The sequence below is a fragment of the Gymnoscopelus microlampas genome, assembly GCF_963454915.1.
Source record: "Gymnoscopelus microlampas genome assembly, chromosome: 14".
NCBI classification, from domain to species: Eukaryota; Metazoa; Chordata; class Actinopteri; order Myctophiformes; family Myctophidae; genus Gymnoscopelus; species Gymnoscopelus microlampas.
Genome location: NC_139951.1, coordinates 37167276 through 37187735, shown reverse-complemented (window position 1 = coordinate 37187735; position 20460 = coordinate 37167276). Strand labels below are relative to the sequence as shown.

Genomic DNA, 20460 nt, shown 5'->3' with positions numbered 1-20460 from the left:
CGTATCGATTTGACCATTAAGCTCCGCCCTTATATTTTCCGCAATTTTGAGCAGTTTGAAAAATACTTGTTTTTGCCAGTTCTGGCTTAACCGTGCATACGCTTTTTACGAAACTCGGCCATATGGTAGATGCTCATGAAAAACTACCAAGAAATAATTCTCACACTTAATTCTCACACACAATGTTATACCTTTGGCTGATACAGCCTAAAATACTATATCTCATTAATGGAAATATAAAAGCTGTGTGTAAACTTTCTTTACCATTTTAAAAGGTGGGTAACGTTGAAAATAGGCTACACACTGTGTTGGCCTGCATAGACAGGCAGCTGTGTGGAGTGTACACTGAGGCCCCTTTTCCACCAAAAGAACTTTGGTTCTATAGATTCTTGGAACCTTGGTGCTTTCGCAGAACCGGCCGTGCACTGTATTGGGTTTCCACCAGTTTTAAGCACCAGTTTTAGGCAACATAGCTGGATGGTTAGAGAGCCCGCCTGCAGAGCAGGAGTCCCCAGGTTCCATTCCAGGCCTGACCAGCAATGTATTGAATATGCTTGGTCGAACTGTAAATTTCACAGGGCAAATTAAATTCAATTGACAATGGCAGATGCAGTTTCCCTTTTCTTTTCTTTTTTTAGTTTTGATTTTTTGCGTGCTTTTGCCATTGTTTGTATCGCATCTGCATCTTCCAACCTGTTGAATAGTGACACTTCTACTTTGGTTCCCAGTTCAGGGCAAGAAAAAACAAGTATTTTTGGTTCCAGTTCCGAACTAACTTTTAGGGTTCTGAACCAATTCATTTTCAGTGGAAAACTGAACGGAACCGGTTCCCCCGAAATCACAAAGGCTAATTTGACGAAACGGAAAAGTGGAAAAGTGGCCTGCTCAGTGTACTGTATGAGTAGTTTGGTTCTGGGCCTGGCTGTGGCACCGGCATGCATTTGTGTTTTGAGCTCATGAGAGGCTGTGGCCCTGAGGGACTGTCAGGCCCAGGGGCCCATGGCATGGACTCAGGATCCGGCCCTGCCCCCATTACATATCGTTGCTGTCGGGCAGAAATCTCCATATTTTAACTTTTTTTTTTTTTTTTTTGTAAATGCACGCCCCACTTCATACTACAGCGTCACACAAAAGCATCAAAAGTAGTAGATATAGAAGCTCGAAACGCGAGCTTCTATATCTTCTATATCGTTTTGCTGCTATTAAATTTCAATCCTGAAAAGTAACAGTTTTGGACATATGATCTTTCCATCCGACAGAGACGATATGTTGTGTTGCATTTATTTCATTTTTATTCATGCATTTTTTTATTAGAAAGCTTCCCATGCAAGATAAGAGGCTTTCAAAGCTACTGTAGCTCGCCATATTTTGCAGATGGTATCTTCTATGTCTGTTGACTGTTGAGAGCTTTGAGACTAGCTTTGAAGTATTTCAGTATGGGTTGCCTGCCTCCAAAGTGCTGCAGCTTTGATTTGCTTCATAGAATCAAGAATAGAATTCAGAATAAACATAATTGTCACATCATTGGTTTACATCCTGTACCAAGCTAGTATGCTTTGTGCATGTAGATATAGCTTTGATGTTTTCCTATCCATGTCCGTTTCTCTTTACCGTTTGATTTCTTTAGTGGTGGAAAAATAATTTGAATTCAAAATGTAGCCTACTTGCGTAAAAGAAAAAAAGTATTGGCATCAAAATGTACTTAAAGTACCAAAAGTAGAACGTACTCATTATGCAGAATATCCAGTTTCACATGTTTTCAAATGATAAAATGTATACAAATCTTTTGAAAATAGCAGATCTACAAGCTCTACAGATCTACAAGCTACGAGCTTGTAGATCGGCTATTGTCAAATGGCCAAAATGTATATAGGGCTGAAGTGGTTAATGAAGGCCTATGTTTTGTAATAATAATAATTAACATCTACAAAGTAACAAAATAACTAAAGTTTTCAAATAATTGTAGTTGGAGTAAAAAGTACAATATTTGCCTCTAGTTACTTTGCATCTCCTTGCTCTCCCTGACCTCTTTAAATTTCTCTACCATTTCTTTACACCTCTGTAAACCTGTGGTGTGACAATAATGTTGATTATGATATACTGATTCTGCTCCCAACCTCTCAAAATACATCTGCAAGGTGAAGATTTGACAAATCAGTGTCACAGCACAGGAGACTAAAGCAGGCCCACTTAGCATTAATTGGCAGACTGCGTGACAGATTGTACTGTGTGATAGCTCTACATACAGTATCAACCCATTAGCAGCTGTCATATGCTGCGCTCAGTGTGCTGTGCTCTGACAAGCTAACCCAGACATATGCAGACTATCTAATCCATTGTTAGGACCAGGGCAGGAATTTCAGGGAGGCCACGAAGGCCATGGCCGTCGTTGCCCCTCTGCCCGTTTGTCCTTGTGCCCCTAAAAAAATGTCATGCCCCGAGGCCACAGTGGCCTCAATGCCTCATGCCTCAGCTGACTGTCTTTTTCTTTTCAATATGTAGACACCAGTGTCTCTTTATTGTCATGTAGACACCAGTGTCTCTTTCTTGTCATGTAGACACCAGTGTCTCTTTCTTGTCATGTAGACACCAGTGTCTCTTTCTTGTCATGTAGACACCAGTGTCTCTTTCTTGTCATGTGTAGACACCAGTGTCTTTTGATGAGATTCGGAATTCTTAACTCCCCTGAGTCCCCATCTTTAAACCAATCCAGTGACTTTGATTGGTGCAGGGTCAGATCATTTAAACCCTTAAATTCAATTAATTATTTCAATGGACTAAAATCTTGTTTTATTTGGCCTTTCTGCCCTCAAAAAATGGACAACACCAAAGGCCAAGTGGCCTTGCCCCTAATAAGACGAAATTCCAGGCCTGGTTAGAACTGATGTGCAGTTAATGCAAATAATGTAACATACATACTGTAGGCCTACACATGCAGACATGGTTAACGTCAATAGATTGTTCTGCCTACAGCAGAGGTGTCGCTCTAACACAGTGGCGTCCATGGGGTCCCTTGGAGTCCCCCAGCTAAATGATTGATAGTTAGGTCTCATATTTATGGGGGTCCGTGGCCTTAATGCATATCAAACTGGGGGTCCTTGAAATCAAAATGCCCAACAAAGCCAAAATTCAGTCCACAAATAATTGAACTAATAAAATGGCTTAAAAGTGTTTCAATTGGTCAGCCAAAGGGGCTAGCTTGTGATATTTCACTAACAGTATATCCGTTCTTGAGGTAATTGATTATCCCCCAAAATCACAAAGGCTAATTTGACCTTTGGGATACACAAGTAAGTCAGTGTGTCCAAAAACGTAGTTACTGCACTTTGGCTTTGTAGGGCACTGCTCTAACATATTTCATTATTCAATGGTAAACCAGCTAAACGTGTGCTTTGGCACCAGGTGGCCATATGTACAGTGCAAACAGATGTCTGCCAATAAACTTTTATATAAGACACACTATTCACAGCCTAGTGTGTAATTGGTCTGGACGCAGGGAAGCGGCATAGAAATTAACTTGTAAAGTCGTCCATTGTGAGCGGATTGTATTTTTGTCTTGCTGAGCACAGGTTTCTTAGCAACATGGGAAACACTGCATTTAGACACGGGCAGGTTTAAGCAGGAGGCTGTTGACTGAGGTACAGTGGCTCTTTAAAGCTTTTCTTTAAATTGTTTTCTTTATAGATTTATTTCCCCTGTGAATCCTGTTTATCAACTTTTAGAAATATAGGCCTATTCGTACAGTATACTGAAAAAGGAACTTTGTACCGTATCTAGTACTTGTCTTTACCGGTGGTCTTTTCTTTTTCTTGTTGATTCTACAGTAGGCTACAACTTCTACTTGGAAGATAGATTTGATATACCAAATGCCATCATATGATATAATAATTTCAAAAAGGGATATCTGGGTTGCCTATTCACGAGGTGTTTTACTCTTTCAGATTCATTCTGGACACACGTTTTCATTTCTGATATGTGGCCGGTACATGGCCCAGATTCTCAAAGGACCAACAGAGAGAAGGGCTCCAGTCATGGCGATCAAGTGCCATTCACTACTGAAATGACCAGGATGATGACTAGAAGCAGTGCCCGTTTCGGTGCCCTGAGTCACCACTCGTTCTTCTCTCGGCACAACCCTCATCCGCACAGAGTCAGACATTTCCAAGGTAAGCTGACCTGGTCATGCATTAATAATGCCGCTATGAATACAAATGAAACATTCCACTTTCTTCTTACATAAGACATATACAGTATGTTGGATAAAGTTCTGCACTATAATTGCCTGCTGAATGACGGCTTCAAATGACCTCTCTTTCTCATTGTTCAGGGTCAGGCAATGGTTTCTCTGCATTGCTTTATAGACAATCAATGTCTGTCCATTCGTACTGCAGAGATGTCAAGGTTTGTTTTGGCTCCTTGACTCATGACTGCCATTTGCCAGGGCCCTTTTTTCCCAGTAGTCGGACAACGCTGTGTGATAGGGGGTGTATGGGTGGCACAGCGGCTAAGTTAGGGGTGTCGATAGCTGAATGGTTAGTGAGCCTAGGACTCCGGAGGTCCCGGAGGCCCTAGGTACGATTCCAGCACTCAGCAACGTGTCGAAGTGTCCCTGAGCAAGATGCTTGACCCCTAACTGCTCTGAGGCTGAAAACTGAAGTTCCCCCACGGGATGTGATGGATATATTGAAAAAATAATAATTCCTGCCCACCGTAGAGACAGGGGTTAGATTCCTCTAGGTTGCCCGGCTACTTCAATGAATAAAATTTCAATTTGATTTTATTATCGTGCCAAATCACAACAAGTTGTCTTAAGAAACTTTAAATATAGAGCAGAGACCCGACATTGCCCTACCCTTAAGCAAGCAATTTTTGCGACAATTGGCAGAAGCTGGCATACCTGTTTTCTGTTCCCGTTCATTTTCCCATTGCTTCGATTGATTATTTACTATTGATTGATTGATTGATGTACTTTATTTAGTAAGACATGAGAACAGTACATGACAGTACATAACAGTACATGGAAGTACAAATTCACAATACAAGGTCTACTAAACTGGAAAGCTCATTAAGCACTAAGCTTGTTTAAGATGAGATCCCCATGCACACAAATCATGACTAGGCTGTCGATTGATTGGCTTGCCAGTAGATTTGAACCGGAAACACATGAAGTTCCATTATGCGTTTTCATTTCGTTCTTCTGCGCGTGTCAGGCGAAAAGAAGTGACTGGTGACTCATGGTTGTCAACACCCTTTCCAACACCAAACAGCAGGGCTTAGCAGTGAAAAAACCTTCCATAAGAGACTTGTTGAATGTTGCACAGTATTGTCTGCTAAATGGGAATGGCCTGAAATGACCTCTCTCAATCTTCAGACAATCATTTCTTATGTCTGTCCATTCAGACTGAAGCAATCTGGGAACCCATTCAGTAAAAAAAAAGAAAATGTCTTGAGTGATTAAGCCTGCTGAGATGCTCAAGCAGTTTTTTTTTTCTTTGCTCCTTGACTCATGATTGCCAAGATCCCTTTTTGCCAGTAGCCAGAACCGCTATGTGACGTTGTTTTACAATTATTGCTGATGATCAAGTTTCAATCTGCTTGTAGCTCACTGATTTTAGCAACATCTCCTTCTTAGGAAGCAGAGTTTAGGAGAGTCGAATCAAAGGGTGATCACCTCATATGGCAATCGGGACCTGCCTTAAGACCACAGTAAAAGCCTCTCCGTGTGAGAGTGCAACCATTTACACTCTCTGTGTTGCATTAATACTGAGGATTTGACTGTGCATAGACTGATTGGGATTGCAGTGAATGTTTGACCTTTCAAACATGCACTACAATCCCAATCAGTCAATGCACAGTCAAAACGCATAGGCCACAGTTACATGGACATCATGTATTCATTCCGAATGAAACTGTCCATGTAACAGCAGCCATTGACTCTATGCTGTTAACAGGCTACGTGAACTGCAAAACCTTCAATTCAGTTATGAAATTAACTGCCAATCCAATGAACGGTTGCTAAAATCAGGGTTATATCTGGTTTCAGTAAAGATCCCAACTTTAGCATTTTATGCAAATTGGAAATATGAGACTTTAGACTGAGGCAGGAATAGACTGAAAGTTACAGTTTTTTTTTTCTAGATCACTAAAGGATGAGCATCTGCTCTTCAACAGTTCACTTGACAACACTTACATTCACGTATTACTTCTGGCTTAACATACTGTAGTCTGATGACCCGAATTATTTTAATTGTTTGACTGAAGGAAAAGAAGAAGGAAATCCGCCCACTGTTCTCAAGCTCCAAGAAACTCACTTTTTATTTTTGCAACGTTTCGACCTTCTTCAGGTCTTCATCAGGCAAATATTTGCAATATTGCCATGGACCCATCTCAAAATATTTTGCTCCAGGGACCCCCAGAAGCAAAGATTTAAGTTAAAGATGTGCACTTATAAAAATATGTATGTACAAAGATCTGCACACATTTTCAAGATTAAAAAAAAATAGCAGATCCACAAGCTCGCAGCGTGGTGCAAAGTGACGCGCTGTCAGCTTGTATACCTGCTATTTTTGAATCGCCAACCAATGTGCTATATATATATATAGCTAAAATGACACAGATCCTTTCCCGGTGTTCCTGGTGTCGCACATACACATGCATTATATAACAGGGACTATTTTGGCTTGACTTTTCAAATCGGTCTGCGATTTCAAACGCATTACAATGCAACAATAACTTTGACAAATGCCAGCCTTTTACTTTTGCAATACTGGGCCACAATGGGCAGCAACTTAATGCAACCATGGTTTGAGACCTCCAATGATGGGGACACAAGAACGACATTGTCCAGATTTATCTTCATGTCACCATAAGCCCAGTGCTTAACAAGTTTGTGTTGCCGTGTATTTCATCAATCTATACCAGTGGTTCTCAACGTTTTTTTCAGCCCAAGGACCCCTTAGCTGAGAGATGAAGCAGGGACCCCCCACTACATATTGTAATAGATTGGGTTGAAGATGAAACTTTTTCATAGATTTCATAGATAGATGCATACTTGATTTATTTTCAGACATTTTACCACTTAAACTGTCAATCAGTAAACTTGACCTTTCACTCTGTACTTGGTCTGCTCTTTTTTCCTTCCTTTTTACCTCTTTGCCGAAAATAACCGATCTGCGCTGCAAGGCGTTGTGAGCTTGTACGTAGATCTGCCACTTTTGGCTAAAGTTCTCTTCAGAATAGGGATGCTAGGGTTCAAGTAGTAAAAATCTATCTCACAAGGATTTGGCGGCCCGCCCTGTAGTAACCCTGAGCACCCCCTAGGGGTCCCCGACCCACTGTTGAAGACCCCTGATCCATACAGTACTTGTGTATTTATGTCAGACGCGCCATTAATCAATAGGTGTGATTATGTCGGATTCGGATAGAGCATTGATCTTTAGCTGTGAAGTAATTATTTTTGGGCCCTTGTACTGATGCTCCATCACTAGCCTAGGCAATGCACTTGGTCCCCTGTCTGCAAACTTGCACTGTATTTATTTATTTATCCCAGTAACTTCTTGGACACTACTTTGACTTTTAACAAACAAGTAGTGTTATGAAGGGAAATATTGATCAGCTTAGAACCAAAGCCAAATTAAAGCCCATTTTATTTCTATTCTATTAAGTATCCAGAAACCATCACCCCTTGGCTGGACTACAGTAGCCAGAGGGGTAGCTTTTATTTCTCAACCTCACACAAATTGTAACAATAACAAAGTTAACATAATATGTGTCCTCATTATGTTCTGAAAGGGAGATACAAAAGAAAGTAAAAGTCATAAGGCATTGTATGAAGCAAAGTTTTTTAAATTGCCTAAATATGATCCTGCCAAAAATGGCTGTTGTATTTTTCTGTCTGTCTGTCCATTTATAGACAGGTTTCCTGTTAGTAAACATTGAGAGGAATATGACCGCGCAGCTGCGGGGGGAAGCCTATGGGTGCGTTTGGAAATTACGCACCGGAGCACCGGAGCACACTCGCCTATTAGTTTGTATTGGCCAGTGCGCTCACTGCCGCTCAGGGCTGTATTTTCGAACGCGCCTTCCACCCCCAGGCATGCGCAGATTGCGCATTCTGCTCTGTGATGACGTCGCTCGGAAACCCGTCTATAGAGTTGATACTGATGACCCTCCTCCGTTATCATGTGGACTGGAGTCAGTCAAGACAGCAAATTTGCAAAAACAAAATAATTGATTTACTTAAAACCACCAAACACATAAGTTCTGAACGATAACAATTTATTTTTTAAACTAAAGTAGGAATATAAGCCGGCACACAAAATGTTATGGACAAACACACACACAAAACACACACGGGTTCACCGAATATCGTTACGATGCACACACGCTGTACACACGCTGCACCTAGAGCTACCTAGAAATCATCCCATTGAATACAACACTACACTTGAGATCAAACTCTGTTGTGCCAAACGCGTTTACAACACGTTCTCTTTGCAAATAGAAGTATCACACGCAACTAGCTGTGTCTAAGATGGCAGTACCACGCTGCTGAATGGCCCGCTGGCCTTTGTCTCTTCTCTTCTTCAGGCTTTTAACGGCCAAGCCCTGATGAGTTGACTGAACACTGCTGTGCTCAATCAACTCTGCAGCTCTCTCACAGTGGGGTGACAGTACCTGAGGAGAGAACAGACAAAAACACAGACACACACACGCGCACGCATGCACACACACACACACACACACACGCACGCGCGCGCGCGCGCGCGCGCGCGCGGCTACAGCCGTAACAACAGGCTATATAAAGGCATTGCTTTGCAGTATGAAACTGTCCAGTTGACAATGAACAGGACATGTAAATTGTTTCATTCAAACTGGGTGTGTGATCATCCACAGAAAACTGTCTGTACTGTACACATGGTAGTGCTGTATATTTTCCAACCAGTATCAAAGAAATAGGCCACCGTAACTATTAAATCCCCCTTGGAATTGTCATGTGTGATGTGTGAGCACGTTTTAAGAAAACAGGGATACCAAGTCCTGCACAAAATCATAAAATAAATACACAATATAAGCTACGGACATGAAACTATAGAACACAACACAACTGTACAAATGGCATGACAAAAATTGTTTTTTTAGTACAAAATGTATCTACTGTATAACAAAAGAACATAAAACACAAAACACAGCCATCAACAGCCAGTGATTTCTAACAATACAAGACACAAACAGGGACCACAAAACACTCATGCTGGATTAGAAGCTAAGGTATAAAAGTGGGACATAAAGTGGGATTTAGTTCGTTCCACAATTGGCCTCCGGTTTTCAATTTTGTTCTTAGGAAGACAAGTTGCAGGCAGCTGATCAGTTGACCTCAATGACCTGGATGGAGTGTAAACATGGAGGAGGTAATGAGACGAAAAACCATTTAACGATTTGAAAAACAAACTGTATAATCTTAAAATAAAAAAAAACAGACAGGGAGCCAGTGGAGAGTGGGCAGAATCGGTGTGATGTGTGATCATGCTTGCAGGTTCCTGTTAAAATACGCACTGGCAGCATTTTGAACTAACTACAATCGTGCAATAGACTCAAAGTCCTGGTTTACAGCAGCATAAAGTGCATTACAATAGTCCAAATGTGTAGAAATAAAACCATGTGTCGCTCGCTTAAAGTCATGAGCGATAAAAGAGATTTCATTTTGGATTAACCCATTAAGACCTGAGGCCGATTCTACAAATGCCTTCTAAATCCTATCCTAACAGTTTTCTGAAAAACCTATGTTGCTATATCAGTGGTGCTCAAACCTTTTCATGTCAAGGACCCCACAATTATATGTATTTGGCCACGGACCCCCATCTCAAAATATTTTGTGCCAGGGACCCCAAAAAGCAAAGATTTGAGTTAAAATGTTTGCTTAAAAATGTATATACATATCAAAGATGTGCACAAATGTTCACGATTTTTCAAAAACAGCAGATCTACAAGTTCATAGTGTGGCACGAAGTGATGCACTATGAGCTTGTATATCTGAATAACCTATATATGTTTAAAATAAAGTCCTAAGGGGAGAAGGTATAAGGAGAACAGGATGGGCCCAAGAATAGTACCTTGGGGAACAGCACAAGCTAGTGGGACAATAGGCAATGCAGAGTCGCCAAGTCTAACAGAGAAGCATCTCTCAGATATCTAACAGGAGTAGTTCACCCAAAAAATGACTTATTTTCTTTCTTTTTTTTTTCAATTACACACCCCACGAAGCCTTGAATTCATAGAGATTATTTTGTTTATGTCGCATTCCTGAGCCAATAATTTGATGACTGGCAGACAAAAAGGTAAAAAAGGTTAAAAAAACAAGTCAATATCTGGCGGTTTGATATTCACTTGTTGTTTTCTTCCTAACCTCCTACAGTACATGCTTTGGAAATTTGTCAGAGATTTTCCCATAGGTTGTGATTATGGTCCCTCAGGCCAGGGGGATTAGAGAGGTACCTCCTCAGTTTAGTCAGCTAATGTCTCTTCCAAACTATCCATGGTTTGCTGCTGGCAGAATCAAGTGGAAAAGAAAACATAATAAATCACATTACTTGAGTAAAAGTACAAAAGTATTGGTATCAAAATGTACTTAAAGTACCAAAAGTAGAAAGTACTTGTTATGCAGAATGTCCCATTTAACAAGTTCAAAATGTATAAAATGTATACAAATATTTTAAATAGCCGATCTACAAGCTCACAATGCTTCGCGATGCAACGCATTGTGAGCTCGTAGATCGGCCATTTTCAAATGGCCCAAAAGTATAGCTAGGGCTGAAGTGGGTAATGTATGTTTTGAAATAATAATCAAAATCTACAAAGTAACTAGTAACTAAAGTTGTCAATTAATTGTAGTGGAGTAAAAAGTACAATATTTGCCTCTAGTGGAGTAGAAGTACTGAAGTATTGAAAATTGGAAATACTCCAGTAAAGTACAAAATACATCAAAATGGTACTTGAGTACACGTTCTCAGTTACTTTCCACCACTGGCCAAGACTTATGCAACATAATAATGACAAAACCTGAGAAGAAACAACAACAACAACACTGGTAGAGCGTGGGTGTGTACAGTAGCTCAGAGGTGGGGGGGATGTGGAGCAGAATGTGGGAGTGCCCTCAGGGGATACGGAGCGTAGACATTGGCCAGTGGTGTCAACACCACCCCCATATTATGTACTGTAGGGAGGATTGCTGTCGGGCAACTATAAAAACAAACGAATCAAATGACCAATGAGTTCTTTAACCCAGTGGTTCTCAAACTTTTTCGTGCCGCGGACCCCCAAATTGATATGTATGTTGTGGCCGCGGACCCCCACCTGAAAATATGTCGTGCCAGGGACCCCCAGAAGCAAAGATTTGTGTTAAAAATGTTTGCCTTTTTAAAAATATATATATTTATACTAGGTAAAAACAAAACAAAACACCCAGTGTGCTCATGCACTCAAAATAGCAATATAGAGTCAATTTGGGGGTCCTTGCTCCTTGGCACGAAAAAGTTTGAGAACTAGGCCTACTGAGTTACATGACATGTGATTAAAAAATATATACTTTTCTATCAATTACACACCCCATGAAGCCGTGAATTCATGGAGAGTTTTTTGTTTTTGTCGCATTCCTAAACCGATAATTTGATGACCGGCGGAGACTCAAACCTCCTCCTTGATGACCACCTCCGCAGGTCATCAAATTATGGGCTCATGAATGCGACAAAAACAAAAAACTCTCCATGAAATCAAGGCTTCATGGGGTGTGGGTAATTAGTAGAAAATAAGTCATGTTTTGGTATGAACTACTCTTTCAATGGGAACATCTTCCATGTGTGTTTCTGTCAGTGGTGTAAAGTAACTAAGTACGTGTCATGTACTCAAGTACTTAAGTAAAATGTTGAGGTATTTTTTACTTTACTGGAGTATTTCCAATTTTCAGTACTTTTACTTCTACTCCATACATCTTGGCAAAACTTTAACTTTTACTCCACTACAATTATTGGACAACTTTAGTCACTACTTATTTTGTAGATTTAAGATATTATTATAAAACATACATAACCACTTCAGCCCTATATATATTTCGGCTATTTGAAGCCGATCTACAAGCTCACAACTTCAAAAGATTTTTACACATTTTATACATTTCAAAACTTTTGGTACTTTAAGTACATTTTGATGCCAATACCTTTGTACTTTTACTCAAGTAAATTTCAAATTCTTGACTTGCAAGTATTTCTACATTGCAGTATTGATATTTTTAGGTATTTTTATTGCTCAAGAAAAACATTTGAGTCCTTTTTCCACCACTGGTTTGTGTTGTGTTGGTTTGTGTTGCAGGTCTCAATGGCAGCCCGGTGTGCATGGTGAGGGATGACTGGTGTGTCACTACAGCCCTGTTTCCTCATCCTCTCATCAAGAGCCAAGTGTTCAGTACAGCCACGGCTGCTGCTCCGCCTGCTCTTACACTCGCAGGCAAAAGTAACAGAGCAGGTACAGTACTGCATTGGTTCTCAAAGTGGGGTCTGGGGACCCCTAGGGGTCCTTTGGGGGATACCAGGGGATCCCCAGCAAAATTGGTTAATATAGCTTAATAATCCTTTTAATTATTATTTTATACTTTTGTGTGTGTGTGTGTGTGTGTGTGTGTGTGTGTGTGTGTGTGTGTGTGTGTGTGTGTGTGTGTGTGTGTGTGTGTGTGTGTGTGTGTGTGTGTGTGTGTGTGTGTGTGTGTGAGACATGGGTATGTGGGTGTACATTCCACAAAAGGCTGGAGGAAAAGCAATAGTATAAAGCATGAAATACAGCATGAAGGAAGAGCTGAAAGAACTATTGTAGCTGCAAAATAACTTAACTTATTGTTCACATTTGTTATGACAGTTCTTCTCTCAGAAGCCTGGAAGGACGAGCTGAAAGAACTGGCTGCAAAAGTCAGTCTGTCTTCTCAAGCAAAGAAGGACAGAAAATGTGTAAGTGTAGTTAAAATTCTCTCTACAGTCTGCACCCTTTTCTCTACTTTATTTAGATATAGACAAAAACTAAGTTTGGAGGGAAGGTGACTTAAATCATACCGGAATTAACATAATGACATGACGTAAATCTCCTACCGGAATTGAACCTGTGTCATTGCAATCAAGTGGTTGACACAATCAATGGTCAGTTACCAGAGCAACCCAGTAAGATGGTCTATTTCAGTGGTTCTCAACCTTTTCAGGCTGACCCCCCAGAATAATCATATTTGAACTGAGTGGGGGTTTGAACTGGGGACCCCCCCACCCTGACAAGCACTTGGAATGTAGGAGTTAAGGAAAGGCATTACATTTTGTTCGACTTGTTTCACAGATAAATATTGTGAAAATAGCCGATCTACAAGCTCACAACGCCTTGCATTGCGAGGTATTGTGAGCTTGTAGATCGGTTATTTTCTAAATATTTGCCTCTTTCTTATATTGTTTGACAAGTTGGCCAATGTTTGGCCAGTTTTTATAGTATAGGGTGCTCATTACTTTGGTGCAGTAATGGTGTTTTTTCTCCTATATTTTTAGGTATTAATAAGGTCTTAACGGTCCTTAAATTGTCACCGATCTATTTCACTAAAGCATCAGCACAGATTCAACTTGGTCCATGTTCCTACTGTAGTAAGTCTTAACATGTTTTTCTCCCCTTATTATAGGCTCAACTCAAATTTTATTTATAGTAGAGCACATTTCAATGACCGAAGCCAACCAAAGTGCTATACAACACAGCAATAGGAATAACAATGTTACAATAGATACAATACAAAGATTAAATAAAATACATTTTGTGGCAATAGAACTATTAAAAAAGTGCATAGCAGAAAATAGTGAGGTAGGGTCAGTGGTCGTGGAGTATCGGATTAGCTGTGCTCAAAGGCCAGAGAAAAGAAATAGGTCTTCAGTAGTGATTTAAAAATGTCTATGGACTGAGCGGCTCTTATATTAAATGGAAGGCTATTCCAGAGCCTCGGGCGGCCGCAGCAAAGGCTCGGTCACCTCTAGATCTTTTCTTGGTCGTGAGCTCAGCCAATAGCAGCTGATCGGCCGACCTTAGGGGTCTGGATGGACTGTAATCTTTGATAAGGTCTGTGAGAAAAGGCGGGGCTAGGCCATTACGTGCTTTGAAAGCAAACATTAAGACCGTAAAATCAATTCTGAAACGGACCGGGAGACAATGGAGAGAGGGCCAGAACGGGAGTAATATGCTCGCGCTTTGTTTCTCATATTTCTCCTTCACGCAGTAGAATTGAATTTCTGTTTTCAACAAATAATTATTCAGACATTTCTACTGAGTGAGCATGCACTGTAGGCCAACCCCCAGGGGGTCCCCACATGATTTTTGGGGGGTCCCTAGATGACGGTTTAGTGACAATCTAAGGACTTTTAAGACCTTTTTAATACCGAAAAAAACAAACATTGGTCAAACATTGGCCAAATTGTCAAATAATAAGAAAGAGGCCAACTTTTTGAAGTTGGCTCACAACGCCTCGCAAAGCGAGGCGCTGTAAGCTTGTAGATCTACTATTTTCTCAATATTTATCGGTGGAACCGAGTCAAACAAAATTGAATGCCTAAACTCATACACTTCCAAATGCTTGTCAGGGTGGGGGGGTCCCCAGTTCAAATATGTTGTAAAACATTTTTTGGGGGGGGGCCTGAAAAGGTTGAGAACCACTGGCCTATAGGTCATAGTATTTGTTGAAGTGTGTATCTCTGTGCATGTTGCCCAGGAGGAGCAGCCTGAGGAAGGACTTGGTCAGAGAAAGACCCAGTACTCTACTCAGACCGGACGAATCCTCCCTCCGTCTACCAAGGCTTACCAGAGACGATCTCGTTCTCAGCGCCAGGGTTATCCACAACCCCTCTACGACCAAGAACTCATGGTAAATCATACATAGCGTACTCATTCTCAGCGCCAGGGTTATCCACAACCCCTCTACGACCAAGAACACATGGTAAATTATACTTAAAGGGATAGGAGACTCTTTGTGTCTCCTACCGTAACCGCTGCTGGTCATCAAATTATTGGCTTAGGAATGCAACATTGAAAAAAAATATCAATGAATTCAAGTCTCCATGGGGTGAGTAATCGATAGAAAAAGTAATTTTGGGCGTGAACTACTCTACTAGGTCTCTAAGGTACTCTACTAACTCTCTAAGGTTCACTTAGTTCTTGTAGTGGAAAAGAGCCATTAAAATGGCTCTTTTCCACTACAAGAACTAAGTGAACCTTGCTGTGCCATCAAACTCAGATTTATTTACATATACACTTCGGCTCAAATAGGGTTCTTTAGAACCTAATTTGCACCCTGCTCAGGGGGTATAGTACTGACCCCGAGTTCTTGGAACCCAGAACTCTGAGTTCTCAAATGTTTTGAAAAATATCAAAACTAGCTGATCTACAAGCTTGTAGATCTACAAGCTCGTAGTTCAGCTAGTTTCACTTGTTTTTAGTTGTACCTCCTGGTTCTGGTTATATAAAGATAAACGACAACAACACAAATCACAGAACTTTACGGGTTCTGGAAAGTTTCATGTTTTGGAAGGTTCTGGGTTACAAAAAGATCCATTAGGTTCCCTTTCCTCTTCAGTCCCTTTTGAAAGCAAACTCTAATGTTTCCATGTTAATTCAGGGTTGAAATAACATTTCCACATGAAGTCAAGTCTCTTGTCAATGAATCTCTCGAAATACGTTTGCCGAATGGAATATCAAAAAGAGATCTCCAAGGACTAGTACCACACACGCACACCGATCAATGTCAGAGTTAATTAAAGCAATGGAGGCCTTTTGAACAAAAGTAATGGATGTCTATTGAATACATCAAGACCTCGAATACATCAAGAATCAGTCGCCTGGCCATGCTGATTCTTTTGAAGTGGATCAAAGAAGATAGTTATGCAATATCTGAAATTAGAGGACATATGATAATTATTCTCTTCAAGGGTCTATAATGACATTATATACAATCTGGCAGCCTTCCCCTACATTCATTTGTGGAAAATATGGAAGCCGATAATGTAAACCCCATAGTAGTTCTCCTTAGTATTTCCTCCTACCCCCTCTGTTTTTGTCTTTTTATTTTGTTATTGTATTCATATGTTTTGATTTCATTGGTACAGATCTGAGGGGTGAGTGAGATGGGGTTTTAACTGGGGTTTGCTACTATTTGTATTATATTGTATATATTGTGAAAATATTTCACCACGTTACCCCTGACGTCCCTATTTTGTGCATGTCGTTATAGGTGAAACTTTTCAAAAATGTCCAATTTCTTTTTCAAAGATTCTTCAAAAATGGCATATCTGCAGACGTCTTAAGATGATGGAGGCTTGCTGATGCTCGTGCAGTCAGTGTGGAATAGAGTACATACATAATGCATGTGTGTCGTGCATATCGTCATATCTGTCGGGCAGAAAGCTCACATCTCCATATTTCAACTTTTTATGTTAAACGTTTTATGCCCGCTAGGTACTGGAGCTGCTGTGTCAGATACTGCAGACAGATTCTTTGTCTTTGGTCCAGCGGTGGCTTCTACTTTCAGGCCCAAGAGGTAAAATACTACAGCAAAAAAAATACGTCAATCAAAGCATGTTTTTTTTTTTGTAATTATACAAAAAGAAAAAATCATACGTTTTACGACTATGGAAATGCCTTATATTTTGGCCACTACAAGATACTCTCATATAAACTACTATGTATGTGTGTATATATATGTGTGTGTGTGTGTGTGTGTGTGTGTGTGTGTGTGTGTGTGTGTGTGTGTGTGTGTGTGTGTGTGTGTGTGTGTGTGTGTGTGTGTGTGTGTGTGTGTGTGTGTGTGTGTGTGTGTGTGTGTGTGTGTGTGTGTGTGTGTGTGTGTGTGTATATATATATATATATATATATATATATATATATATATATATATATATATATATATATATATATATATATATATATATATATATATATATATATATATATATATATATATATATATATATATATATATATATATATATATATATATATATATATATATATATGCCATGCTACATGCCATAACATACAACATACCATGCTTACATAGCAGACTGAAATAGCAACTTCACAAGATGAATTCTCCTTTCACGATGTCCTCCGTAGAGAAAGACCTGGTGATGGGGATGATTCAGCAGGCTTTGGAGGACATCAAGGCCTCTGGCCATGAGCAGGACTTCCAGGATCTTCAAGTGTTTCATCCATGCACATCTCTGCTTGCACAGAGTCCTTCATTTGGCCAACCATGGAGGAAACCACACAGCACAACAAGGTCAGAGTATAGACCAGTGGTTCTGGATCAGGGCCCACTTGAACATCTGGAAAGTGTTCGCGGCCCACCCATCTGACCACTTAACACGGCAGCCTTTATATGATCAATCAATCGATTGCGTTCCAGCTTGGGTCAATGGAACTAACTGTAAGTTCTTAATTATCAGTATCACAAGCTTTTAAAGAAAAGGAAAAAAAAACATTTTATTTTTTACATTCATTGTTTAACATTAATGCTATATTCTCATTACAATTTTCATGTTTTGGCAAATATTTGGGGGTCCACTTGCAATATCCTCACGGCCCACCAGTGGGCCCCGGTCCACAGGTTGGGAATAGCTAACTTTTCTCACCTGCACATTCGTTCACAATCAAAATAAACTAATCAGGCAGGTCCAGTGCATCACGCTTTGCTTGCCTTCACAGCTCTGGCCGAACACACAAGTCTTCCTGCGAGGACAAACCAGGTAACTGAAATGATCTAATGCTTGTTGCACATGAATTAACTTTAGTTTTGTTTATTTCACCCAGGTTATTTCATTCAAGTTGCATTCGGCTTTGATGCATTGGTTTTTAATTAAGCCCAGGCAGGTGGTGCTATTGGACTCATCAAAGACTCCCTGTGTTTTCTTTTAACTCTCTAATGCAGTGGTTCTCAAACGTTTTAATTCCAAGGACCCCCAGAACTCTGAAAGGGTATGAATGGAACCAAATGGACCCTTACAGGTACACTTGGTTCCATTTTGTATACACTCTCAGAGTTAGAGACTCTGAGAAATCTCAAATCATTCCTCACTTTCACAGACCTGGAAAAGGTAATACATGCCTTCATCACCTCATGCCTAGACCATTGGTTCTCAAGGTGGGGTCCGGAGACCCCCAGGGGTCCTTGGGGGGGGGTACCAGGGGGTCCCCAGCAAAATTAGTTAATCATTAGGCATTACATTTAGTCATTTTAACCAGCTTTAAATATATTTTGTACTTTGACTATTCAAAAATAGCAGATCTACAAGCTCATAGCGCTGCACGAAGTGATGCCTGTAGATCTGCTATTTTAGAAAAATTCCTGGCGCAAAATGTTTTTGAGATGGGGGGGGGGGGGGGGGGTCCGCAGCCAAATATATATCATTTTGGGGGTCCTTGACATGAAAAGGTTTGATAACCACTGGCCTAGACTGCTGTAACTCTTTGTACTCTGGGCTCAGCAAAAAGGCTATCTTTCGCCTCCAAACTTGTACAGAATTCAGCAGCTAGACTACTGACCAACACTAGGAGGCGTGACCACATCACACCAGTCCTGGCCTCCCTTCACTGGCTGCCAGTGAGTTTTAGAATTTATTTTAAGATCATACTGACAACTTTTAAAGCCCTGCGAGGTCTGGCCCCTACCTACATCTTAGACATGCTGAAACCGTATGAACCTGTGCGCAACCTTAGATCATCAGGCAGGGGTCCATTGGTGGAAAAAGTACTCACATTTTCTACTTATGTAGAAGTATCAATACTGCAATGTAGAAATACTTACAAGTTACTTAGAAGTTACAAGTAAATGGCCTGTGTTCAAAATGTTACTTGAGTAAAAGTAAAAGTAGTAAAATGTTTGACCATCTGTCTTTAAGCTGAATTGCCTTACCGTAAACACCGAAATATATTCTTGGTGTACTGTATTTTATTGCCACTGTAAAGCACTTTGTAACCATGTTTCGTGAAGCGTTTTATAAATAAAGTTTATTATTATAGAGACCCGTAAGGGTCCATTTAGAAACCCCGCAAGGAACCTTGAGGGTCCCCGGACCCCACTTTGAGAACCACTAGTTAGGTAATCTTTGTTTGTCTGGTCCTTGTGGCCTTCTATTCCACACATTTACATTCTCACCCTTGTCTCACTTTTGTTAAACAATATAGAGGACACTCAGATGAAACCGTCTGGCTCTTGAGAATCTGACAGGGGATATGTTCTTTGAAAAGAATGTCATAGTTCATGTTTTGAGAACAAGAAAACAATACTTGTCCTTTCTTTCACCTCGCCGTTTCCTGGGTGAGGCATGGTTTCCTGGGTGAGGCAAATAAATCAATGAAAGGACGTTTATTGATTCTTGTTTTCCCTCTTGACTGTGCATGCATGCATACCTGATGGTTGTCAGCTATTCTATGTAGCGTTTTACTCTGAAGACTGAAAGAAAACGACACAAAAGGAAACAGATGGATAGATAGGCATTTATTGATCCTGAGGGAAATTCACTATAGCACCACCGCAGCATGCATTAGACATGGATCGGTGAGAGTAACGTCGTCAAAAATGTCCAAATTGTTGGGGTGCCGTAGATCATTAGATCTCAAAGTGGGGTCCGGGGACCCCCAGGGGTACTTGAGGGGGTTCCAGGGGGTCCCCAGCTAAATGATGGATAGGAACTAAATGGACCCTCATGGGTCTGTAACTCTGAGAGTGCATTTGGTTCCATTTGTACACTCTCAGAGTTAAATGAACATTGATTTTACAATATGAATTGGGGTCCCAGAGATAGAAATGCCATTACATGGGGGTCTGTAGCCCTAATGCATGTGAAACTGGGTGTCCTTGAAATTAAAATGGTTGAGAATCACTGCTAGAGCCATAAAAATCTTCTCTTATGGGGGTCCCTGGCTTATCTTTTCAGATGGGCGTCCGCGGGCGAATAAGTGTCAATTTGGGGGTCCTTGACATGAAAAAGTTTGAGAACCACTGCCGTAGATGAAAAAAAAAAATGTTTATTATGTTTAGTGGTGCTCTGAGCCCCAAAACGTTTGAGAACAACTGATCTATGCTCATGTACAATCAATTTATCTCCACTCCAGTAGTATGGGCATATATCAGTATAATAGAAGATTTGCTTGCTTTTTATAGGTTTTAAGTAGGGGGACAAATAATAGGAAGTCACTTTGCATAAGTGTGTTAGCCAGTGCACTTGATGTGCTGCTGTGTACTATGCATTTATGATGTGAGCGTTCTCTTGCAGAGAGGATTGGAGAGGCTGAAGTCCTCAAAGTCCGTCCCCAAGCTCCTCCTCGTCCACAAGATGTTCCACTCCAGCGGGATGAGAGTTCCTAGGCCTCCTTATCGCCCATGCCGCAGTATTTAGACTCCCTTAT

General features: G+C 40.6%; 2 protein-coding genes across 2 annotated transcripts in view; both read left to right on the top strand.

Moving 5' to 3' along the window:
* The window catches only part of polr3a (polymerase (RNA) III (DNA directed) polypeptide A), a 380370-nt gene that overhangs the window by 67808 nt on the left and 292102 nt on the right, over positions 1–20460 (top strand). The gene's annotated exons all lie outside the window — the stretch shown is intronic.
* Positions 3575–20419, top strand: tbata (thymus, brain and testes associated; the record flags this gene model as incomplete). The annotated part of the gene is made up of 9 exons (XM_084078320.1): positions 3575–3638; positions 3942–4166; positions 12364–12516; positions 12904–12992; positions 14771–14923; positions 16510–16591; positions 17167–17332; positions 17758–17798; positions 20328–20419. Exons 2-9 carry the CDS (start codon positions 3974–3976, stop codon positions 20417–20419), a joined length of 969 nt encoding a protein of 322 aa, XP_083934446.1. The 5' UTR covers positions 3575–3638; positions 3942–3973.